General features: G+C 45.3%; 1 protein-coding gene across 1 annotated transcript; it reads left to right on the forward strand.

Moving 5' to 3' along the window:
• Positions 1-5,702: 5,702 nt before the first annotated feature.
• On the forward strand, positions 5,703-26,651 carry LOC122395842. The gene is made up of 4 exons (XM_043393740.1): positions 5,703-6,576; positions 10,506-10,715; positions 13,183-13,463; positions 26,409-26,651. The coding sequence occupies exons 1-4, from the start codon at positions 5,703-5,705 to the stop codon at positions 26,649-26,651; spliced, it is 1,608 nt and encodes a 535-aa protein (XP_043249675.1).
• Positions 26,652-27,104: the final 453 nt, after the last annotated feature.

Here is a 27,104-nt window from a genome sequence, read left to right on the forward strand (position 1 = left end):
AAATTAGTATCCTTGATTTTCGTCTTATTTTCGCCTCTAGAATCTCCCATTAAAATTATGATTGTTACACAGGATACAAGAGACTTTAAACGTTCAATCTTTGGCGTGAAATGGTTTCTCTGGTTGTTTTAAAGGCGTCCACGGGCACGGTACGTTGTAAATAATGCAAAAATCCAATCCCACCGAGAACGTTTTATAAAAGAGTCGGTACCGCGAAAGGCGCACGTTTCGTTCGCGTGGGAGGGGCGATAACTCGCGGGTAGTTGGAAAAAGGTTTCGCAGCAGCAGCGATTCGTAGCTTGAATCATGCCCGCGAACGCGCGAATCATTTTTAAGGGCTGCAGCTTTCGAGCAACCGGACGTCGAGCAAAAACGGCGCGAACGTGTCTATGAGCGGGGACGTGCGCCGTTTCGAAGGCCGAGCACGAGCGAGCTGAAAATTGTTTTCTCACCCTTTTGCCCCGTCGATTCTTTCGGAACGAGCCAGTAAACGGCGAAACACAGGTCTTTTTTCCGTTACATTCGCTCCCGAACGACATACGTGACCGTCGAATACGACAATCCTCCATCGCGGACGTTAAACGTATGTAACAGACGTGCGAGAATCGCGCCCAAGGGTTTCTTCAATTTTTAACCCCTTGCGGTCCTATTCACCCGAGATACAATTTCAATCTATCAGTTTTCTAATACGAATTGAAACCAAAATGAGATACATATTTTCGAGTATTATAATAACGCATTTACAATGCCACTGTTTATCGTATCATCAAAGTTGACGATGTTAAATCTCAAATCTGGTATTGCCGTATCATCGAGTCATTAGAACAATAATGGATAAATGGTAAAGTGTTAATACACTCGTTTCATTCGCTTTGAAAGGAAACTTTTATTCGATCGTATCTTTTTAATCGCGTCCCGTAATAATTCTGCATACGTGTCCCTAGAAAAAACGTGGAGCGAAAAGAAGTTGTGAATTCTATCGAGGATGTGTATAAGAGGGTATATACGATGTATGTACATCGATATAGCGGCGAAGTTCTCATTTCACCGAGATATCGGATTTTCCCCGGGCGTCCCCGCTTTCCCTCCACCGCTTTCTTCTTTATTATCCTTCTACATCGACTTTCTCTCCTACCGTTCTTTATCCCAAACAAAGCAATCTCGAGCCCGTAGCGACAGCCCCTACGTGCGACTGCTAGGTGACAATTTATATACCCACCCACCTTTATAACAACTTACTCACTCGATACGTCTTTCTCGCACGAGGCTACAGACGGTTTCACAGTTCTGTGCCTCGTCGTTTGTTACCAAAAACTATCGACTACGGTGCAATTCAGCCTTCAGGAAATAGAAGGGAAGTTAAAAGTCGTAGATAGATCATCCGGGACCTAACAATTCGATACACTGCTACGAACGTAGTGCGTACAGAATAGAAAATTAATTGCCCACCGTTTTGTCTTTGTCTCTTGTAGTTTCAAAATTATATTTAAAAACTTTCCATCGGGTAATTTATATTCCTGCTTTCGTTTCGCACTTTCTTATTTTAGTCGACAGCCGTGACTTGTTACTAAAACTGATCGTGATACAGACAAAGCATAGCAATAACAAGTTATTAGAACGACGCATGGAAGTCGATACGTGTACTTAATGCTCCGTTATTGGGGCGGAATGTATCTAATAAAGCCGATTTCACGGACGATTCTTCGCATCCAATGTGCACAACAATAACGTGACACGCGCGTATGATTGCTGGCTCGATGTGTTGGGAGACGACGGCGGAAGATATACACATACGCGCGGGGCGGACTGTTATGGGATAAGAGACGCGAGTCCCTGGCGTCATATGCTTATAACTGCCCCCTATCAGAATAATATTATTACTTAGCCACCCCACGGTTATCCCAGCCCGACTCGAGGCGTTTACTATCCGTCGTGCCCCTTTCTACAATATCCTGGAAAATTGTTGTGTTACGTGAAGAACGTGTCGAATCGAAAGCTATTTTATTCCGTATCTACTTTCGGGGCTTTCGTCTTTCCCGCCACCCTTTTCCCGTTTCAAATAGATTGCCAGCATCCGTCCCGGGAATATTGGAGTTTCTCCAATGTACGAGTCAACGGATTATCGCTGGTACTTTACATGTCGAGCGGGAATAATTTGATCTCGGTCGTGCGACTCATCGGTTGTAGAACTTACCGCTTAAATATCAATTTGTAAGAGGCGGTTCCCTTATTAGCATTATCCCGGCGAGGAGTGCAAAGAAGTTTCGGGCACGACTGTAGGAAAGTTCAAAGATGCAAATTAGGGTAATATCGCGAAGATTGCAAGAATAAGAGACCGGTAGTTTCTGTCCCGTTGCCACACGCCCCTCCCAACTAACTGGTATATTATTCTCGTGGGTTGATCAAGACGCGTTACTTGGGAATAAATAAAAATCACGGAAAGTAGAAGAGAAACGAAAGTGATCGTTCGGGTTCCTTTTCTAGGATCGATCGTCGCGGGAATTCATTTAAAATCGGTCTCATAAATGCCTCGGTTACACGCTCAAGAAGCACGAATGAAAGAAATTAACCGGAGGGGGTTAATTAGTTACCCCGGACGAGTCCTGAAAAAGCATTTCGCGCTCGAAAACCTTATTATTCGCCCATTTTGAAACTTTGATATCCCATTCCGGGGCGGTTAGATGAATGAATAATTATCCGGCCGTTGGTACAAAACGAATCTTTTCCCCCTTCCGGGAGTACGAGCCGGAGCACCTTCAGCCCGAATCCGCCCCCAATTTATATAAGCCGAGGCAGCCTCAGCCCCCGGAACTCTTATAATAATTCCACGATTCCCCACCCTTGAAAGCCGCGATGTTCATTTCATTATTTTTTTTTTTCCTCTCCTCCTTCTCCTTTGCTGCCTTTGGTTCCTCTTCTTCGAGCATCGCCACCGTCTGCCTCCATCCCCCTTGGTACGCGGCACTACCACCATCGCCGCGCTGAGAGGGTGATAAGTCGTGACGTCGACGAGGTAGAGGTGATTCCGAAGGGTGGGCGTGGCCGTGGCATCCCACCCTCTGGAAAACGGGGTGCGCGAGGGGTCGAATAGAGAGGAAAGGGTGGCTCGCGGTACGCTCCCGTTGGCTGCACCACCCTCCACCACCACGTGGCGCGGGCAACGTCGCTGGTGGACGTCGCTATAGAGGCTGGAAAATCGTGTAAGAAAAAGTCGGAGAACCACCGTCGATGGATCCATCCTCCCTCCCTCTGTTCTCAACCCTCCTCGCCGGTGGTAGACGATTCTACTTAAGCTCCGAATATGTTCTCGACTACTCTCCCTCCGGTCGTTTTCTTCTTTCTCGCGGCTATTGTTATTTTCCCGTGTTTCGATGACCCGTTACGACCGGGTGGTCTCGCAACCGGAGGACATTACCGCGGACTTTCGTCGTGGATGTCTTCGACACGATCGTTCAAGATTTAGTGGACGATGGTCAACCAGGGAAGCGCGTGTATGTACATAGATGCACCGAGTTCCGGGACCGCGAACGACGGTCGTTAATTTAATTAACCCTACCGACATTTCCGCCGGACGAAACAGTCGATTCGACGCTTTCTGCGTGTCGCGTGGTTGGGCGCGTGTCCATAGGAGCACCGTATAATCGGATTTCGGAGAACGGCCTTCGAATTTACGAACAAGCGTGTAAATTATTTAACACAAATCGATACTCGTGATATTCGTTTCTTCGCGCGTGTTATAAAATGTCAATCGAAACGCGCAGCAGATAAAATAAAATCGTATTAATTTAAAGACGAGTGGTCCGATTGTTCCGTCCATTGTTTCTGGGAACGTATCGGACCGTGTAAAATTGATAGAACCCCGATTATCGGCTCGAAGGTTGACCGTGGACGATCGCCAAGTTCGTTCGTATCCGCGGCTGATTATTAATAATATTATTATTATTATTTTAACGATTATTATCATTTTCGGCGGCGTAATCGTTATAATCGTTATGGCGGCGGTTTAAAGCCGGAGTAAAGTGGCCGGGCGGGCGTTAGCGGTGTAATTATACCTGCAAGAAAATCACATTGCGCGAAACGATCTCGTACGACACGTACGTCGACACACACGCGCTTACACGGAGACGCGAGAGCACCGGCGCGGCGTGCCGGCAATAGACGCGCCACGGTACCTAACCACACACACCGATAAAACAATACACGCACGCCGCGCGTAGATGGTAGTGAGAGATAATAATGTTGATAAGGGTGTAGAGAGAACCGCTCGGCAACCCCTACTCGCGACAAGAGAACGAATATAAGAGCGAAAAGGACGTAGCAAGAATGTGGAGGGAAGAGAGGAATAAGGACAGAGGGAGAGAGTGTGAGAACGGGGTAGCAGAAAGAGAGAGAGGGAGAAAACATGCGGTTCAGAGGGGTGAGTAGGCGTGGCCGTGGACTACCCTCCGAAGCAGCCGATTGGACGGTTCGCTGGTCGGTTTCGTCAAATAAAATCCAATCGTTAGGACCAAAGGAATTCGAGTCTCCTAGCTTTTTTCCTCCCTCGGTGCTCCGCGAGCCACCCCTTCTACGCTCGAGCTTTTCCATCCCGCTCTACTTCTTCGTTCGCCTTCGTCCCTTCCCGTCTCCGTCTCCCTTCCGTTACCTTTAAACGGGGGTGCGCGCAGCGCCGTTTGATGGGAGTATGATTTTATTACGGCATTACCGAGCGAGCCAAACCCCGAATAGCTCGGCTTATAGTCTGTATTATCTCACCTAAGAGGACGAGGAGGGGGGGTGGACGCCCGACTCGAAGGGGTGGAACGCCGTCGAGAGGGGGGAAGGGTACAGAGTAACACACTCCTTCCCCTTCTCTATGTACACATAAGCCGCTGCCTATACGTTGAAAGGGGCTGTTTCGAGAATCCCGGCGAACGGGGAGGGGGCAAGAGAGCTGGCTATATACCTTTGTCGGCTTTCATTCGAGGGTTGCACGCTCTCACGTTGCGCTGCCACACTGAGCACCCCTTCCTCTGTCTCTGTTTCTCTTCCGCGCTCTGTCTGTCTCTCAGTGCTAGCGTGCACGTCAGTTGACATTCCGCTGCCGAAATCGCACGTTCCTGCTCGACGTGCCGCTTTGTGATAATTCCGCAGTAGGTTCTTGCACGCTGCGCGAACCATGTCCCGCGTGCCGGACCACTCTGTGACTTGAAGTGATCGGTTATTGATCGGGGGATCGATTTTTTGCCGAATGCTCGAGGAAGCGCGTGAACGGAGCAGGGACCACCAGTGAAGTTGACTTAACGTTTCTTGTGACGGAGGAACGCGCGATGTTGGTCTCGAGGGGCATGGAAAGCATCGATGTCGTTTCCAATCGTCGGAACAACGCGGAGAACCTAGCAATTCCCTACGAAGATTGTGTTTCGCGCTTCGTTTCATTGAGTTCGACAAAGAAGGACACGCAACGTGATCTGGTATGAAACAACTATAGCGGAACAATACACGTGTAATCGTATCCGTAGTCATTGTTAGAAGAATCGAGGTTCGATCTCAGTGAACAAGGATAATATCAACAAATGGAAAGATCGACCGGGGCATATTCATCGCTGTACTTTCTTCCACGCTTTCGATAAGTTCCGTCAAGCGCCGGAAGTTGACGCGTACGAGAGAAACAGGGGTCGAACGGGGACAGCTGAACCGGAAAGAAGCCAAAGGACAGTGATATGTTCCCTTCGTCAGCGGCGATGCTGAAGAATCTGCAACAAAGTGCAATGACCTCGCCATTTTTGATGGAGAACCTGCTTCAGAGCAAGGCGTCGCCCGGTGCCGATTTAACCAGCCTGACCTTGAACTGGGCGGCCAGTTTGGTGGCGAGACAACGGGAACGGGAATGCGAGGCGAGTCTGAGGATCTCCAGGGAGAAGGTGTCACCGTCGAGCGCGAATCAAGACCAGCTAGATCAGCGTTCCTCCGGAGGTGCACGTGTAACGGATCGACCGAGTCCCATCATCGACTGCAGGGACCATCAGAGACTCTCCGGGAGGATCGATCGTCAGACCGATCGGATGCAGATTCTGCGTGAGAAGGAGGGCATGGAGAGAGGTCAGATCACGTACGTCGACGTTGACAACGAGAGGATCGACGGGCACGTGATCGTGGATCGTCTATGCGCGATGGAGAGGCTCTGCAACGAGAGGATCGAGAACCGATCGAACTCGGGGATGGATTCGTGCAATTCGAACGCCGATGAGGATCCCGCGGCCATCGAGATGGACGGGGGTCTTCAAGGGGAGAGAGAAAAGGACGACGGGATCCTGAGCGGCGAACGCGTCGCGGCGTTGCAGCAAGACAGGCGATACGACCTTGGATGCAGAAGTGTCATGCACACGTCCGACGAGATGACGATTCAAGGGGAGAGAGAGGTGGCGGTCGAGCGTGTCGTCGACAGGATAGGTGAGAGAACGACCGCCTGTTCCTGCGGCGACGAGCAGTGCTTAGGACCCGCATGCAGGACCATCCAGGAGAAGGAGAAGCCGCAGCTCAAGTTCAGCGTCAACGCTATACTCGGAGGCAATCATGACAGGCGACCGCATTCCGGTAATTGTTCTGACTCGAGGTCCATGTGCGTTTATTTCTCGCGCTCGGTTGCACCGCTGGTTTAAGTAGCCCTATTTTATACCTAGTCGGAGATCAGATCCTTCGATGACATATATCGTTCGTTGGAGTGTCATCTTAAGAGGGTGCCGACGGTTTACTTGTAGAGACTTGTCAGGTAGAATAGAGAGACACAATGATCGCAACATTGTAACTTTTCGAACAAATTGCTTCAATAGTAGCTATAGAATTTCATCTTCTTAGCGAAGAATTATGATGAATGAGATAGTACAGACAATTAAAATTTGCTCTATAAATTTTATTCGATGATTCGAATCTATTATGAACGTGCATGGACTTTTCCTTTTAAAATCTTTCCTCCTATTTTAGCTTTCTGTAATTTAAATTGTTTTTCGCTTCTGGAGAAGCTTACACTACCATATTGGTCATAGAAGATTGCAAAATCCTTTTCTCTTCCATTTTAATGTGAACACTCTTAGAGCCACACAGGTTGCAGAGGGTAAATCTTTGAATTATCCTTAGGAAAATCTTGTAACTCGAATCGTTATCGTTACGAGATTAAAAGATACGATGACTTTGGATTGACGAGCGCGTCGGAAGAATCTTAGCCATCCCGTAGCATTTAGAGTGTTGAAACAAAGCTCACCACAAATCAGTGTCGCTAGCAGACTTCTGTCGTCGGTCCCTAAATCTCATCCGCACACCCTCAAGACGAGTCGCAGCGTGCGTGCGGGGTGGAGCAGGACGTCAGCTGGTCCGCCACTTACCTTCACCCCAATATTAAGCCCTTACGATTGGTGCCCATAATATTAGACAAGCGGCAGGATCCAATGATGTATTACCGCGCCTCTTATCGAGTTTCCTTATTCACAGTAATACCGTCGACGAGGTTACGGTACCCGGGCGTGCCATCGCCAAACGGTTCGGCTTTATAGCCACAATTGAATTAGCCGTGTCGTAAAAAAACAACTTCGGCGTACCTATAATCAACGTTATAGTCCAGCGTTTGCTCGATATTTTCATTTTTATTTGCCACGAATGAATCTTCAACGTAACCTCGAGTGGAAAAAGATAAACTCTCCCTCGAGGACGGCACGAACAAAGCCGATCCGGTTCATTCGAAATCTCTTCAACCGCCGGTCACCGTTTTATCAGTTTCCGTGTCGAATAAAACAAAAATCTATCAAAATTCGCGTTTCCTGTGTTCTGTTGAAAAAAAAAAAAAAAAAAAAAATGCCTCGTATCCGAACCACTTCACTGTACATCAACCGTACAATCTCTTGGCCTCGCATCCCCATCGTTCTTTTTTTCACCGTCCTCGCTCCCTCCCCCGCCCAACCCCACCCACCGCCGTTGTACACCGCTAACGAGTGATTGACACGAGTCGATAAAGTTCATGCACGTACGATAAATACATAAACGTAACCCAGACCGCGCGAGAGATGGCGATACAAAGAGAGACGGAAAGCGCGGGAGTGAGCGAACGAGACGGTCCGTCAGGGGATGAAGGTAGATAGGTGGAGAGGCAAATGTTGCATTTAACATTGGTGGATTGCATGCATGCACCGGTAGAAGAGGATGGCAACGGGACGGCGGGAGAGAGTGGTCGGGGAAATTTGGTGCGCTCGAAATACGTGGGTGGATGAACGTAGAAGGGGGGGAGGGGGACGAGGGGGTCGAGGGAGGAGGAGGTTTCATGCATTTGTCGGATAGCGGATGCATTGACCGTGCCACGTGCATGTGTTACATCCCTTCCCCCCTCCCCCGCCTCTTGTGTGAATCCATCGCCTCCGATAGACCCTCCAGCGTCCATGAGCTGTCCCCACTCCCCAAACACCCCCTCGCACTGTCGTTCGCTCCGGTCGGTTTGTACGTCATGTCGAAATGTTGTGAAATAATTGCGCGAAAAAGTGATTGGCAACAAACTCGAAATTCATCGACGAACGCGAGCGAACGCCGCGGCAACCGGTGGGGGTGGCGCGGCACAGGGCCTGGAGTGGATGGGCGTTTGACGGGAGAGCGACGTTAAATTTCGAATAGCATTTTCGCCAATCGTTGTGCGATTTACCAGGCCCTCGCACTCTTTCTCTTCTTCGCCCTCCCTGTCTTTCTCCCTCGCTCCCGCTCTCATTCGTCTCCGTCGTTTCTCGTTGTTTGTCGCTATTATTGATATTTTTTTATATCGGGCGCGACACGACGGCGGGACTCGTGTAGATGGATGGCGAAACGCCTGTATCGCGCGTTTATTTTACTACCCTGGACGTTATTTTTTTGTTTATTCGTTTATTATACGGGAAAATCAAAATGAAGCGAGAACACGCGTGTATACGTGGACAGGGGTGGAAGGACACACAGCTCTGAAGGCCTCAGACTTGAAGATAATTAAAAAATCTACTAATCTATAACGATCTTGCTACAGTAGATGGTATCGAAGATCGAACGATCGCGTTTCCCGAGGTCTCGATCGAGTTAGCACGTCAGACGTAATATAAATTGCCACGGAACGTCAACTCCGCTAACCACACGCTAAGACAAACATCGCCCTCTATCACGAGTACCGCGCCGAGACGCGTCGTTTCCTGCCGTGCATAAATCGTTCAACTCCCTATTCATCGGGAAACCTGCAGCGGTGTCTACTTAATAATGCATCAAATACCCTAATCCCAAAGAATAACCACCGATATGTTGTACCACGACCGCGCTCGGATCCACCCGGAAAAAAGGGAGGGTTTTTAAGCCCGGGATGAAAAAAAAACGCAGAGCTCTACAACTGTAACAACACGCGTTCTATGGGTCTGGGTATCCACGACAGACTGTAGTTTAATCTTTCGTTTCGATGCTCGTGGGGGTAAGAGCGAGACCGAGTGAAAGAGAGTCGCGAAAAGGGAGTCGAAGGAGGTGGAGCAGCTTAAAAAACGATTCCCATTCAGTGTTTCCGTTGGAGGTTAAGCCGTTATTAGTCGGCCAGGGCTCGCGATCCTAGCAGGACTCTCCTCTTATTGGCTGGCTACGAAAACAACGATAAAAGGCGATGAGTATTTTATGGGGTACACCGGCACAATAGGACGTCGTGTATGGGCCATTGTTAGAGCATTGTCTGGCTGAACGCAAGGCAAACCTCTCTTTCTCCTCTTCTCTGTTCGATTCTGGCTTCTTGGTCGTCGGGAAACGGGGACCGTGGCTCTATTATTTTATTATTTTCAAACACGTCACTTTTTTTTTTTACCGTAGGCCAAGATGGGCGTGGCGGTGCGACCGGGGGGAAAAAAAGTATGTTAAAAATTGTCGAACCAACGACCCTCTTGGGTGCTGTTGATGCGTGTGTAAACGATCGTCTGATATGTCCATGACAATGGTTCGAGTTCATGATTTAAGAGAGCGAACGTGACTTGGTCGACATAGCGTGTTCCTATCTGTACAACGGGGTGTTAAAATGAAACGCGACATTTCTCAAGATTCACTTTGTGTCACGCGTATCTATCGTTTGAATCTATGGAGGATTAAATATCACTAAGGTGTTCTCGCTTACCGAATATCCGAGTATTTACTTTGGAGGTGTTGAAGCGTGCGTCAACAAGCGGTCGGGCTCCGCCTGGAGCTGTTGAGGAGGGTTTAGTCGGGGGTGTCAGCTCGAATTATGCATCGCAAGGAATACAACGACTTGAGCGTTCTGTCGTGCGAAAATCCCAGAACCTTAGGCGTTTCACGGGGAATTCGTCCGTACAAAACGCGCTGTATTTACTTCCACGTCGTATTAAACGTTTCGCTACATAATATCGTCCCGTTTCTGTCGCGAATTAAAACTTATATATTTCACCAAAAATATTGCAAAACTACTTCGAATACTTTACACCCGTAATTAATGAAACTTTGTTCCTTTTTAACCGATGAAACGCACGCTTCTTTTGCAGAGAATTTTCAAGGACTTCCGCCGGAAGCGATACCGGCATTCCTGCAAAATTTACAGAACTCAGCGAACTACAATATAGCGAAACCCATTGCTAGACCAGCTGCTTATCACCCGTACCATAGGCCGAGTCATCAACCCCCTCAGCGTCACCTGCCCCCGAATGCGCATCACACGTTGCAACAATTGTTCTACAGAGGACCTTACTTGACTGGTGAGTACGCGAAAGTTTTATCGTTTTAGATACCCTCTGCTATATTTAATTCTCTAATTTATATTGCACGCGATCCCGTTGCAACGAAGACACGTTACAGTTGTTCGTATCACGTTGAAGTGTCAACTGCAAGCAATCGACATTTGTCTATCCGCGGAGAAAAATCGTACGTTATTTGGTCGCGAACGGGCGTTAAAATAAATACACCGAAAGAGCGGAAAGGGGGGGCTATATTTTTCGTCAGAATTTCGTCATTATTATTTTTGTTCTGGGCCAGAGGGAAAAGTTAATAAACAAGCTGGACGCGACGCGGAAACACGGTCTCGATGAACATTTAAAACCGAAACTTCCGCACATGGCGCCAAAGCGTATAAACGCGGGCACGTGCACGGGCACGGGTTTATCGAATATCTTGTTATAGGTAGGCTCGTATGGGACATGGAGTGCATATGAAGTGCAGTGAAAGCACTACCATATTATGTACATGCACCGCCACAAGCAAAATGCACGCATGCAACAAGTGCGTGCAAATATCATCGGCGCAGATAATACTGTCATGCTCAGCTTGGCAATATTGTGCAGATACGATCTAGAGATTCAATTGCCCGTTCGTTATTAGATGACTTTGATTCAATTACTAGCCGCGTCCGGGTCTTTGATGTACGAGCAATAAATTTTGGATATCGGCAGTTTTCCGTGTGCTGATAGAGTGGTCCGCCGCTATCAAAAAACTGTTCGCGATAAATCGCGGTTCTTCGGACATACAATTTTTTCACGGACTAATTATACGTACAGGGTGTTCGGCCAACCCTGGGAAAAATTTTAATGGGAGATTCTAGAGGCCAAAATAAGACGAAAATCATGAATATCAATTTGTTGACCGAGGCTTTGTTAAAAAGTTATTAAAAAATTAAATTAAAAAATTTCAAATCATTCACGGAAAAATTATTTTCGTTTGCGGGGGTCGATTACAATCATTTTTGGTCAATAGACATACCCCGGAAATCCTACCCACTTTCGAGAAAAAAATTCGAGTAGGTGTAACATTTTTCAGCTAAAAAAAAATTTCAAATCTTTCTGGAAAAATTATTTTCGGTTGCGGGGGTCAATCATAGTCATTTTTAGTGAATAGACATACCCTCGAATTCCTACGCAGTTTAGAGAAAAAAATTCATTACTGAAAATTTCATGTCTGACCATACCGTTGATATGTTCCACTGAAATTTCATGCGTATGTTTAAAACGTCATAACTTCTGAACGGATTGGTGGATTTTCATTTTCAAAAATGAAAATAACGCGTATTTTAGTCAAGAATATGTAGAAATTTCAAATATATTCGAAAAGTTGTTCTTTGACCACGTAAAGTGAGAAAAACCCCATAAAAGTATTCAAATCTTCAAATGTCCATAACTTCTACAATAGTCAATGGATTTGATTGAAATTTAGCGGTGAAGTAGAGCTCATGAATACCTACAAAAAAGTATTAGACAAAATTTCCGTAGGACGTCAAGAAAATTCATTAAAAATGAAAAACGAATTTTTAAGAAAAATCGACAGGGGGTAGGTGCCTTAACTTTTCGCCGGAAAAAAAAAATATCATATCGTTCTGAAAAAATTATTTTCGGTTGCGGGGGTCAATTACACTAATTTTTGGTGAATAGACATACCCCCGAAATCTCACGTACTTTCGAGAAAAAAATTCTTTACCGAAAATATTTCTATAACTTTTTAACGAAGCCATAATCAAGAATCTCCCATTAAAATTGTTCCCAGGGGTGGCCAAACACCCCATATATTAGGTCAATCCATAAATCGTGTCTTTTTTTACGCTAACTTCAGTCATAAAATAATAATATTACTTTACTCATTCTTCCATTCTAACTTTTCTTTATTTCAGCGTACGATATTTGATTTGTGCATTTATTATCTTTTGTTTCTTCTTTTTCTTGGACGAATTAAAATATGAATTCAGATTTAATAAGTGAAATCTCGCTCCAAACACGTGTCGTGGAATGCAATTAAGAAAAATTTCCCACACATGTATTTACGTCTCTGAAGTTTCTTTTTACGTATTATTTAACTAATGTTATGATCAATACTGTGGACTGTTTAAACGTAAATACATTTTATGCACTTTTCATTGCAGGCAATATCTTTAGATTAACTTTCGATTTTCCATTGGAATTATTTATAAGGAAGGAGGTTTCTCGTTTATATTACTTTGCCTCTACCCTTTCGTTTTTTTATATGTATATATTTCTCTGTTATTCTTCTTGCTTTCTTCCTCTATGTATTGGTTTATGTTACCTGTATAATGTGCAGTCGTATCGCTATCAGAGTTGGACCAAATGTAATCTGATTATATTTTGTTGCTGCTGTGTACAGCTTTAGAATTTTGGTCAAAATGATTTCGTAGGTATGACACTGACGTGGATTATAAGAACAGGAAATGTTTCTGATCTGCAGTTGCTAGTTCCGGAACCGGAGGTCACCATCCCGCTGCTCCAGGTGGAGGAACAGCGTTTCCAGGTGCGATTCAAGGCAGTCTGGGCGATTTCGCTGGCACTGGCCTTGTATTTCCGTGGGCGACGAACGCGCGCGGAAAACCGCGCAGAGGGATGATGCGAAGGGCAGTTTTCTCGGACCTTCAGAGGCGTGGTCTCGAGAAGAGGTTTCAGATACAAAAGTACATCAGCAAGCCGGATCGTAAGAAACTCGCCGAGAAGCTGGGCCTCAAAGATTCTCAGGTAAGAAATTCTATGTTACTCCGAAACAACAAATTCAAAAGACTCCTTGAGCCTTTAAAAAAGACTGTTTCTTTTATAAATTTGTTACTCGAACGCTATCGTATAATACGAGAAGTTAATTCGATCGGAATTTGTGTACAAAACTCGTACGAGTGAACGCATTAGGCAACGCAAATTGAATGGTTCCCAGGTATAATGGTTATACGAGATAATGGCATCGAATACGTCACATTCGGGCAATCTTGCTCGCATTATAATATGTACCGGCGTGTCATGACCAAGCGATTGCCTCGTAGCTTGCATGAAAAGGCGAGGCGATGCTTAATACCGCGTTTAACGGGTCTTAATAGTGGATTAATTTCGAATACAGCTCGCGAGCGAGTATACTCTTCAAGCTAATCAATTATCAGCAAATTAAAGCTCTAATTTATTCGTAGACGTAGAGACGTCGTGTCTTCAGACTTTTAAAACAGAATTTCGGCGATCAACAGTCAAGAGTGGCCCTGATTCGAACGTTTTATTTTCACTTTTCTATTTAATTGACGCCGTGTACGATGTTACTCGATTCACGGTAATAGCCGCGCATAATCGGGGTATTAATACGTACGAGGAGGGAAGGAAGGTTGCCGCAGAATATATGGTGCTTAATGACCTTATTAGGGCACTAATTGTCGCTTTAACGAAGTACGAAACCCTCTGTTCCCAACGGAGCGTTTAATTCAACGACGGTGCCGTTGCTCTCTCGCTACTCCATTCAGCGAATTGATAGAGACTAATGCTCAGGTCTCAGTGAACCGACACGAGCCAACTTAATAAGTGTTAGACCCCCACATATGCGCGTGTACGTGAGATTGAATAGCGTCTAGGAGGCTACTGTTGCGAAACATCCACTGTCTTAAATAGACCGTGCAATCAGAAACGAAGAGTCGCTATTAATTTCCCTCGTCATTGTCGGCATAGATAATGCATGTGCAATCTGACAGCGCAGTCGGCTGTTCAATTGGCCTCGAAACCCGTCGGATCCGTACCTCTTCATTATCAAGCAGAAATATTTATACCGACTGTAACTCGCAGCTAGAATTAATTCATACGTTACGAAGTCATTGTTCAATTTAATTTTTAATCGCTGTCAACGATAGTGGAAATTGATCGTTCCGTCTTGGTAATTGCTCGCGACGATGTTCTTTTAAAAACATCGTGTAGCAAGTTTTAAGCGTGGAGGATGGACAGGCTCGACCGCGAGGGATATCGTTGTATCGCGTGGATGTATATAGGAGAAAGAGCCGCGGCGTAGGTGTACATGAAGTTAGAAGCATATAATACCCCCGGTTTGGGGTTAATCGGGCGATGCCAGTTCATTAGCTGCACACGTGTACTCACACGTTCGCGCGTGTATACACCGACGTTCCGACGCCGTCGCTACCAGACCGGCTCCGCTGTGGCGACGCTAATGAAACTAAACGATGCCCAGAAAATGGCACTGTAAGTTAGTTTCATTTGATTTCATGAGCGTAGTTTGCCGATTCCGGCGAATACGCGGCGAACGGAGTTGCGTGCGAAAATGTTTTTGCGGCTGTTACGGTCGTACCTCCGTACTTACGTTTCAATTGGCGTTGAGAACAGCCGACGATGGATCGAAAAATAAAATCCGACGTATCGTCGCACGTTCATTAAAAGATCGATTTCATTGCGACTAATAATCGGTTCGCCATTTTGGTGTACAGATTCGTTATGAGCAGCGCGATTAAGCTTTTCCATTTCCCGGTGTTTCCAGTAAATACAGTTTATTTCATTGTAATGGTCACTGCATTGGCTTCGAAATTATCCTTTCGAATTTCGTTTGTTGTTTCATTGCGGCGATTCGCCGTAAATGGTACAATCAAGCTCCTTTGTTTCTCGCTATTTCCGGGCAAATGCAATCCCCCGCCTTGCAACACCGATTCTCTTCATCTCAAAATTGCGTATCCGTTTATCTAAAATGCAGTTTATTGTGTTACGATTCATCATCGCCGGTTCGTTGTTTCGCGAAAATTTATAGCAAACGCTGCACCTAAACCCCTTCCATTCGACTATTCGAATCCAATTATCGCGATTCGTTTTTTTACCGCGTGGAGCTGCCGCGAATATTACAATTAAGCTCTTCTGTTTCGCGCTGCTCCCGGCGAAAGCAATTTACCCTTTTGCGCCCTTCTCTTAATCAAGAAAACGTGCATTCGTTTCGTCTCTAAAAGGAAATTTATCCCGTTGCGATCCATCCTCGGTGCTCGTTCTTTTATCCAGTAAATTTCTTATAAATGGTAGAATTAAGTTTTGTTTTCCGTTCGCCACTGTTCCCAGCAACGACGGCTGTTTCCAGTCCTGATTTTCCTGGTTCACGAATTTATTCATTAGTTCCCTCGGGAAAGTAATTTACCTTGTTATAGTATCACTCTTTATTCGTTTTCTGAAATCTCGAATTAAGAACTTTGCGTAGATTCTTAATTGTTTCCACTTGGTGAGTTTCCTCGTGAGATATTCACGTCCAGTGGACAACGTATCGAGATTAAAACTTTCCACGAAGAAGCGCGACGCGATCAGCTGAGAAAATACGTTCCGGTTCGGTCCTTTCAGGAGCAACGTCGTCGAAAAATGCCCCCCTTTGTAGTCCCTGCATACCGACGATACGTTGATACATTTTGCATGGCTACGAGCATATGGCCATATGCAAACGAGGCGCAAATAAGGGTAAGAGATAACCATTGGTTAGCAAAGGGCCGAATAGAGGGAGATGAGCCGGGAAACGGAGAAAGAGGGAGCCAACCGAGGGGAAAGGAGACAGGGCACGGGAAGGATATATTCTCATGTATAATTCACACCTCGAGCGCCATGCCTCCACTGCCATTGGTTGAGGCCCACTCCGGTCGTGGTTTTACGAGAAAATCCAAGAACCGCGGGTACATACAGACAGGGACATGCACACACGCGTACCAGGGACCAACCGGTACTTTCGACTTCGAGTAAATTGACGGTTCTTGCGTATCCGCCATCCGCATACAAAAGGTTCCCTCTCTTTCTCGGCTACTTCTTCGGTCTCGTCTCTTCCTCCCTCGGTCGCGGGAACAATTGGTACCACCACCATGGGAGTTCAAGGAGCTCTTCTTCCTTTACGAGTGGCGGATCGCGTATGCCGAACGCGGGTTCACGAGCTGACGTAATAAAACGGTTAAGATGAAACGTCATCGGTCAGCTAGATTTTTTGATGATTCTCCCAACCGCCATCGAATCGTCAAAGAACCTGGGAATACGTTTATTGCTCCACGCATTTTGAAATTAAAAAGAAAAATTAGTTTTGTCCTTTCAAACTAAGAAATCTTCTCATTAATACCGTAGATGCATATTTATAATTGTGATCTCATCAAGGACTTTGTATAAAGTGAATTAAAATTGTAACTTATATTGATCCATACAGTTATCAATTAATTATGAATGTTCGCAATTGCAGTGAATATCGCCAGTATTCGGTATATGCAGGTATCGTCTTCGAAGAAGTTTGAAAGCGACTGTTTTGGACAGTAAAGTTCCATCGATAGATATTAACTGAGTTCTAAGCGCATCACCGTTTCGACCCAGACCTGGCGTTAATATTATATTTCGTCTGTCCTTCTCGCGTGGAAACGAGAGAGGAAAAAGAACAATTTCCAAGTTGGAGGGTATGTTGAGTGTTGTACGATTTGAGGACCGTGGTTCTTGCGCACTTGGCTGCTATCTAATATCACGGTTCACCACACGAACACCCATAAAAGCGATTATTGTCTGATGATGGCTTTCTCTTCTCTCCAGAGTTCTCTTCTGTTTCTCTTAATAATACTGAACAGCGAGCGCCAGATGCCAAAATCTCCGTGACCTCGTTTCATGTATCTTTGTACGTTGCCGACGTTTCGAAACAAAAGTAAAGAATTTAACGAAAGGGCGAAGTCATAAACGAAACGATTGTTTTTTAAATATCGCGTGAGTATTCAATACGTAAAATTCCTAGATGCCTAGAAATGGGGGTTTAAAGAAGGGACGAGAACGTGAACGAGAATAAAATTTCGTAGCATCCTGCGAGCATATTTTTCGATCGATTATGTATCGCTCTCCATCGTATTTATAATCATAATGGTTTTATGAATCTTAGCTGAGATTTAATTAAAGACTTGCGGTGTACGGGTGGATGATAATAATAAAGCTTTTCCAGGGGTAGTCTGTACTTTGAGAAGTGGTATGGGGGGCGAAGGGATGGAGGAGAAGGCAAGGTGCCGTTTCACTCAGATTCGAGCCTTCACTACAGTTTATGACGAGGGTGGGTTTAAGAGGGACGTCGAGGGTTAAAGGGGGATGACTAAAGTAATTAGTGATGGTGAGTGAACTCACCCTTCTCCTAGCATGTCCGCGTCTTTGTTTTTTCCCGATTCCTTTAACGACACGAAAACGTTGACTTGCCGTGGAAGCACATTTTTACACAGAAATTGGATCAAGAGCCTTTCTCTCTTCTGTATCTTTGTACATTAACTTACACATTTCCTTTTTATCCAATAATTCACTGACTCTAGTTTTGAAGATATTAAGGTAATAGTTCCATAGAGATACAATCGGTATTATTTAAATATTTCGTGTCAAGAGTCTCCATATTGCAGAAGTTGTATGAGTTTAAGTTAAGGCAATTTACGAGAAAGTGTTAAGAGCGGAAAATGCATCGAATTTCTGTGAACCGTGAATGCAGGGTAAGAGTAGGTAAAATTTGATGGGCAAATAAGTTTCCGTCCTGTCTCTAAGAATGTTGGTAACGTTAAGGGTGCAGAATCATGTCAGAACCGTCCGTGTCGCCTGTGGGCAGGACACATCAACGCGTCGACCTTAAATTACCCGGAATTAAGAGCAGCCGGGCACTTTTGTGCTTAAGACGTTTCCGTGCCGTCGGATGGACGGACGAAAGCGGTAGGAAAAAGTAAAGGGAAGGACTGGAGGGCTTGTTATCTTTTTAATAATCAAAAGCGACGGCGCTACGGTTTCCCTTCTTACAACTTGGCAGGCCTGTCAGAGTCACGCCGCCGGTATTAATTGACGATGTAAAGAGCGATTACGCTTTGTACGCGACGAATCGTTTATTAACGAAATCATTATAACGTAGACGCGAGGCTGTCTATCTTGTAAGTATTCGACCAACGGAATATGCGTGCAAAACTGTAGCGATTGGTAAAATATGATATACAATCGCGATTTTATTCTGCGTTAAACGGAACGGAATAAGAAAGCAAACAGTCAAGATCGTGCAACATTTTCAACCCCGATCGGGATACAAGATTGACTGCTGGGTAAATACCAGTGGTCTTTCGACGAGGAACAACGACCGATTGTTCTAGCAAAAGGTTGCCCAAAGTAAACTCGACCCGGGAGCTGCTCTAATGGCTACAAATTGATTCAACCGGCGGAATCCAGGAAACTCAATATTTTCCTGAAATGCAAGCCTAATGGTCGATCTATCTAAAGTGTCAGTGTCAGTTTCGTGGGAAAGACCAGGCTGCTCGTCCTTCGTTTAGAGATCGAGTCCCAGCGTACAGATCCTCTTTTCAAGCACGGCTATCCGCGAACGTCTAAACTCATTAATCGCTTCATCGACACGAGGCTTGACTACGAAAAAAAAAGAAAACGAATTAATATTAATTTACATTATCTCAACGCGCGATTAATTCGTTTCAAAATTGCAATCAGCACCGATTTCGTATTATTTATCGAAAGATAACCAGGGTGAACGAGGACGCACAAGATGGGTAAACTCAACGACCATTTTGTTCGAACGGCATCGACAACAGGCGGTCGTTTTAATGAAATTTAAAATTGAAGATCAAGGATATACTTGTCGTAATCTCGAAAGGAGCCACCCTTTTTTTTCCACACAGGCTAAATAGGCTGTCAGTAGCACCGAACGCTAGCCATTCTTCGCGCGATCTTTATAATTCGCTAAATCTTTAAGGCATCTCGATAGGAGGAGTAGCCCGCTCGTTTTGGAGATAAAGAAATGAAAAGATTGAATAAGAGGGGGACCAGTTCGTTTTAATTTAGCCGATCTCGGCGATCTTGCAGGAGACATTCCCCTCGTGAGATCTTGAATTAACACGGTATTCTCTAATTTCTTTTTATCGTTCTATCAATCCGATACGAAACGTTAAGAATTATTGAATAAACGACCGTCGAACGTATCGTTTAGGCGCTACAACGTTGACCTTCTCTTTCCTCCTTAAAACGGATCAAAGTTGAACGAGAGTCTCGCGGAAGTTGGTCATAACGTTGCCCCTAAACTCCCCGTGTACAGTCTGCGGTGGATATTAAAAACAAAAGCTGCCTCTTACAGGGCATAACATGAATATAACGTCGCGCAATATCTTACGGCTTAAGCTCTTCGGCTTAGCCCGTGGACCTTCATGCATTATGGATTTTACTTTGAGAAAGCGCCGCTACCCCCGAAGCCAGACGAACTAAGAAACCATGAATATACAATACCGCAGTATGCATATAGATTCATCCTTTTGTGAATCAACTTTAATCACTTTCGGCGAGCCCGCTATCCGCTCGCGACCGATAAGTAGAAAATCGACCGAATTCGATTTCGATTCCCGTTTCTTCGTCGCGCTATCGTATCTTTATTCCATTTTTACGAAAACACTTGTTTTATTAGTGATTTTTCAACGAAGATCAAATCTCCATATTTTCTGGACGATGCCTCCATCCCCGTGTCAAACAATAAGAGAGAAGAAAGAATGGTATTTTCAGCCTGACTGCTAGGAACATCCATGGAAATGAGAAGTTGGAAAGAGCGTTTTGTTTATCCTCGCAGGCCTATTCGATTTTATCGATACTTTGGTGGATATGAAAGAGAAGATATTCCGATACCAACGTCGATCGTGGGAGGTTTTCAGTCGTGGGATACGAGTTGCGAATTTCGAATCCGTCTGCGTGCCGATGGTATAACGGGCTACAGCTGTGAGTGGCTACGACCTGGCACGAATGGCAAGCGATATTTCCAGGCGAAATGTCGTACCAGCAATACGAATGCATTCGGTCGTGATATGCGAAGATGTCTGAAGGCCGATTTAAAGGATATGTGACAAGCTGAATTGAACGATCGTCTCGGTATTTTCATAATCGTTTCAAAACGGTGAACAGATGTTGCCGGGGTAAGCTGTCGACCGTCGCGATAACTTTTTCCTTTTATCGTTGCGGCCTATTAAAAATTTTAGACTCGTATCGACGGCGTTGGAGATCATTCCTTGTTAGACGTTCGAATTTAACAGCATGATGTAATGTTTGTCGAATAGCACCAACCCTATTTAACGCGTCAAAACCAATAACAGAGGCGGGCGCGCTCGTTAGCCAGGAAAAATAGCTAATTAAGCGCGGCACAGATTCAAGGACTATCGTATTAACACTATCATTTATCAAAGGCCCGGCTCAATTAAAACATCACCGATATAAAACGTTCGCCCGCCGATAAATCCGTAGGACCGATCTCCTCCCCTTTATTAAGAGGCTTCCTTTCCATGCATCAGGCAACCCTTCGCCCGCAGGATCGCGCCGCGGCAGCATCGTGCCGTATTTTTTTACGCTTCACCCGCCCCACCGTTGACCGCGCCGACCCACCCCTCGTTCCCTACCCCCGAAAAAATATCCCTCTCGCACCCTCTTCGTGCTCTCGTCCCTTTTCACCGCCTCTGCGCAACTCTTCGATCTACCCGTTCCTCCGCGGCGAGGGTGACAAAGAGGGTGGCCGACGGGCAAACCGTGCGCCGGAAAAAGAACGAGAGACGCGCAACGTAGGCGAGGGGGGGTGGTACGCGCGAAGAAGAGAAAAGCGACAGAACCGGAAAGTAGAAACCCCGAACGACGACGAAGAGGGGAATACAGAGAGAGAGAGAGACGAAGCAACGGACAGACGAAAAGGAAGAACAACGAGGAAGGAGGGGTGGAAGCAGAGAAGGAGAATAGCGAAAGAGGGGTATGAAAGGGGTCGAGGGGCGCGGGAGGGTGAGGTAGGATGAGGAAGAGAATCGGCGAGGCTGAGGGGTAGTTCTGAGGCCGACGTCATAATCGATCGTCTTTTATTAAACTGCGCCAGATGGCGCCATCACCGCGCTAGGTATCGCGGCCCGCGAGAGGGCGAAAGAGGGAGCGAGAGGAAGGGAGATGAAGAGGGTGCCAGAAGGGGTGGCGGCCGCGTTTCAAGGGGGGGAGGTGGGAGAAAATAGAGGGTGGGCATAGGCGGAAGTAAGGGCGGTAGCGTTGCGCCAGAGGAAGGGGGTTAAACGGAGGAGAACCTTCGACCAGGGTTGCTTCTCCAACGCGAGAGAGGGAACGAGAGGGTTAGAGGGTGGCTGGCGAAGGAGTGACCGGGAGGGTGGCTGCAGCCAATCGTTTAACGATTACCCACTCTATATAACGCATTTCGGATGTCGTCGTTATGCCCTGGATCCTTTCGTACGGCGATCCTTAGGACGGGCTGCCGCTCCGTGGCACTCGCGCGAGACCCGCTTAAACGTTTCGCTTCTTTTTAATACGAGAACTCGAACCGAGGGAGAATTATTCTCCTTATGGATCCTCCAAGTTATTTCTTCTCCCCCACTTCGGCCGTCGGGGTCGCCGAAATGATTTAGAAGAGGGAAAAGAACGCGCACCCCGGGAACGCCGGGGGCGAGAGTTTATGGCGATCCTGACACGATTGATATTGCACTTTTCGAATCGTACGTTCGTGGTATCGACAGGTTTAATTGTGATGCGGGTCATTAAGGATTTAGAGGATGGCGGATAGAAAGAACGCGCGAAACGTGCGATCGCGGCCAATAAGTTAACGATTTTAACCCGATCCGATGCGCAAACGAGGGACGATTACGTCGATGCTCGGATGGATTTTGAGTTTCCGGAAATTACGGGGCGACGCGTTCCGAAGAAAATCGAGGGACTCGTAGTTCCGATCTCCCCTTGCTTCCCGTCTTTCTTCGTCTTTTCGTTTTACGTTTTGCGAGTGGCGACGGTGATTGATTGTCCCGTCAGCGGCAGACAGGACCGGGTACTATATAACAAAAGTAACAAAGCTTCTCCGTTCGCCGAGAAAGACGCGATGCTTTTGGGAAAGTTGAATTGTTTGTCTGTTCACGGGTTCCATTTGTTCTTCCGTATATATCATACGGGGATTTCCCAATAAGAGCAATAGAACTTTCGATCGAAGTAAAATTCGAACTACAAAAATCGTTTAAATAACCATCACGATTGTCAACAGTTTGTGGTTCGTTAGAATAAACGAGGGACTCGATACGGCCCCACCAGATGTAACAGAAACGTTTATCTGTAAGGAGATCGGCAAAGACGAAGTTGGCATAAGTTTATTTATCGATTTATGCATCGATTTATTTTTACATCTAGAACCACCTTCTCGGACGCGATACGATCTGTATATTTATATTTCGAACATCCTTCTTATCGATTTTCAATATTTCCGCGATAAACTTTTTATTTCGCGATGAAAATACGTATTGAAAAATATTAGAAACGAACAAGGAACATTTATTTATTCATCGGCAGCTGATTATAATTTAACATTCGAAGAAACTTTCTCCATGATATCCCTATTTTTTCGATCCGTATTCGAAGTGTATCTACGGTGCTTGAAATACGTTTTTTTTTATGTATTCACACGGTAAAAGCGATCCCTTCTGGTTTTGATTTTCGAGCATCCTCGGATGGAGTGTTGATCCCCAAAGCGAGCAACGTCTTGGGCTTCCTACCACTCTCTAATCTTTATCCCTGGGTAAAAAGATCGAATTTCGATAGATTTTTCCCCTCCACGAATTTTCCAATCTTTTAAGCATTTATTTCACGCCTTCTTCGATCTCATTAACGCTCGTGGATGCTTCGAATATTATTATAGAACCCGAAGAAACCCAATAAATCGTTTAAACCGTTGTATACCGTTCGCATTCTCTTCGAAATACGGCGCGACTAAAACAGCTCGCGCGAAGGTGTCGCGAATGGAATTATAGTAGGGGTGTGCAATCACGTTTTTGCGACAAAGAACGGTCAGTCGCAGTATTGAGAATCTGGCGCGAGTTTACTCCATTGCTAAAGAGCATATTAACGCGTCAGATCGTTAGGGTTCTGCACCGTGTCAAGCGCACACGCTCCCGGCAAACGAAAATACGAAAACAATTTGGGCAAATTAATCGCTTGCAGATCCATGTAATTTTCTCGCCTCTGATATATCCGTTTAATCTGTCATCTCTGATTCTCGTTCTGACTTTCATGCAGGCGAAATAAAATAGAAAAATTGCGGCTGGCGAGAAGCTTTGCGCAACCACGAAGTAATATCGAATGTTTATTCGATACAAGAAGAATCGGAACAAGAAGAAAACGAGACGCTTCTGGCCGAGTACAAACGAATCGAATCGTGGCAAAGCGAATCGCTTTATTAATTAACTTCGATCGTATCTTGTATTCGCGCGATTTAGTACTGTTTTTCCGACTAAATTTTAGATTTCGACCGCGACGATTGTATTCTATCAATTATTTTCCCCGTGAAATTTTAAACGCGAAAATTCAAATATTCCCGGCTGCGTGTATCTGCGATTGATTTCCAATCCCAGAGGCGATTGACTGTCGACGCACCGGCGTACTATCAGAACAAGCCCGTTACAAGTATGACAATCTATTATTAGTGGAAACTTCAGTCGCGTTCGCGTTAAAAAAGACTGAAAGGCACATTGACGCATCAAATTCGTTCACGTTTCCTCGTGTCAGGTGCACGCCGCTCCGCGTGAACAAGCTCGAACGAGAAACGTTCCATAAACTGCTCCATAAGATATTAAAGAATAATAAACTTTTTATTAATTTCGCACCCCTCCACAGCTGAGCCGGGCAATATTAATAATGACGCGGACGTCAAGCGCAGACAAGGTTGTTGAACACGTTTCGAAAATTGTTGATAGTCTGTAAAGTGACTCGTTAAATAACGGGACATTATAAATCGTATTTGCGCCCGTATTCCTCGTTTATTTACCTTAAAAACGGATTTCAGGACATACTTGATATTCTGATAGAAACTCTATTCTCTTCAGAGAACACCTAATATTACGATATTTATATATATATATTCGTATGGATAAAATATCTGTATTGCCCGACTATACAACGACAATACTACTTGCACAGATCCTCCGTAAGATACAGTCGCAAGTAGAATGCTGATAGAGCCAATTTTTAAAAGAACAAAAGAATATTTTACCAAAGAAATTCTAAAGAGGTTCAACCGTAATAACTTTCTGATATCGCGAGACGCGCCGGTGGAAAATTAAAGTTCCGAAACATCGAAACGGTCGACGTTTCGCTAACAAGAAAATCGCGTATCGCGTATCGCGTTTTCGCGATCCGAAACACGAAAAGTCGAAGCAACGTGATTCCAACGTCAAGGCGATAACTTTCTGGTCCAGCAGGGTGTCAAGTGCACACACGAACGCACCCGGCGACCAATGAAAATTCGAAAAGCAGTTTAGGTAAATCAATCCGCGGCGAGGTCAATGCTTCGACGTAGCTTAAGGCTACGCTCGTATAATAAAGTGGCGAACAGGGTGAAGAGATTGGGTGCCACGAAAGGAGAGACGGGCTATTGGAGAAGGGTGGGCGGGAAACGAGGGGAGAAGGAGAACATTTTCAGGAGAGTTCATGTGCGTTTGACGTTGGCCCGTTCAGCGGTTCGGTAATACATGGTCTTTAATATACGAAAATGACGCACCCTTTCTCGCCACCCCATTACTCTCGAGCGAGCGTATTCACGGGGAAACGAAAGAAGAAACCTTGCGAGTTCTCGGTCAACGATATTGCTCGTTGTCTCCGAGCAACAGAAATCTGACCGAGACAAAGGAAAATTTGTTTAAAGCGACCAATTTTTTGCATCCTTTGGAAATGGAAACTTCGTACATCGAGTGCCACTCGAGGGATTAACGCGCAATTTTTCAATAGTTCCCCATCCCTGGTTTCAAGACTAATAGAATTAGGTTGTGCTCGGTGGATGATCCGAGGGGAACGCAGGAGAATCGAAATCGCTGATACGTCGAGCACAGAAAGGGGTCCGTCTGTTTTTCCGGCGTAATCTTTGTTTAATGCACGTTAAACGACGAGGGGGAGTTTGAACAAAGAATTCGTATTCTAGATAGAGACTTTACGCAAATATCTACCTTGAAACCGCGATCCTGATTTCTTTCTATTCTCTTCTATTCTCTCTTTTTAATATAAATTAAAAAATTTTAAATCGTTCTAAAAAAATTATTTTTAGTTTCAGGGGTTAATTTCAATCATTTTTTATGAATAGACACACCCTCGAAATCCTACCCAGTTTCGAGAAAAAAAATTCAATAAGCGGACAAATTCAACGAAATTAAAAAATTTTAAATCGTTCTAAAAAAATTATTTTTAGCTGCAGGGGTCAATTACAATAATTTTTGATGAATAGACACAACCCCAAAATCCTACCCAGTTTCGAGAAAAAAATTCAATAAGCGGACAAATTCAACGAAATTAAAAAATTTTAAATCGTTCTGTAAAAATTACTATCGGTTGCGGGGGTCCATTAGAATCATTTTTGGTCGATAGACATACCCCCGAAATCCCACGCACTTTCGAGAAAAAAATTCTTGACCGAAAACACAATGTCTGACCATACATTGATACATTCCCCTGAAATTTCAGGCGTATGTTTAAAAAATCATAACTCCTGAACGGATTGGAGGATTTTAATGTTTCAAAATGCAAACGACGCGTATTTTGGCAAAGAATATGTAGAAATTCCAAGACCGATCGTAAAGTTTATCCTTGAACCCAAAAATGAGAAATTAACGTTAATTTTTTCGACTGAGATCTAATTCCTTTTCAATGGTTTGGTCGCAGGTGAAGATCTGGTTCCAAAATCGACGAATGAAGTGGAGGAACAGCAAGGAGAGGGAGCTGCTGGCCACTGGCGGTTCGCGGGAGCAAACGTTGCCAAACAAGAACAATCCAAATCCGGATTTAAGCGACGCCGATGGGGACAGACCGAGGATGGACTTGAGCGACGTCAGCCCTCTGACGAGTCCTCAGCGACCGGAAGAGCAAACGGAGAACGAGGAGGACGAAGAGATCAACGTCACGTGATAAAATTTCACGCGACACCCTAATTAGAACGTGTCTGTTCGACTAGACGATTCCCAAAAAATGATCAAGGATTCACAGATAGCGTGGAAGGTGGACGAGGAGATCGGTATCGCGTAATTACCTCCCTAAATCCTAAGCAGAAGAACCCAATGTGTCCGTTCGAACGGAGGGACTCGCCAAGAACGATTCTGATATCCGTGGATCGAGAAATTGCCCTGTAATCAACGATTTTCGGTCGCTCCGATCCAGAGACAATCTTTCTATTTAGCGATGGTATATTCTGTTTTGTCGCGTGATCTGAGAACGGAAGTCATCTTTGCACAGATGGTAACTTTACTCTCTGTGATACTCGATACAGTTTCTTTTCGGTCCGCGTCTGGGAATAGAAATTAATTTGATAGAAACGGAGGGGGGGGGGAAAATCGTGGTAGACCGATAATGGGAATAATATTT

This window comes from Colletes gigas, unplaced genomic scaffold (assembly GCF_013123115.1).
Source record: "Colletes gigas isolate AHSC1104 unplaced genomic scaffold, ASM1312311v1 Colletes_gigas_Sc00006, whole genome shotgun sequence".
In the NCBI taxonomy this organism is placed as follows: Eukaryota; Metazoa; Arthropoda; class Insecta; order Hymenoptera; family Colletidae; genus Colletes; species Colletes gigas.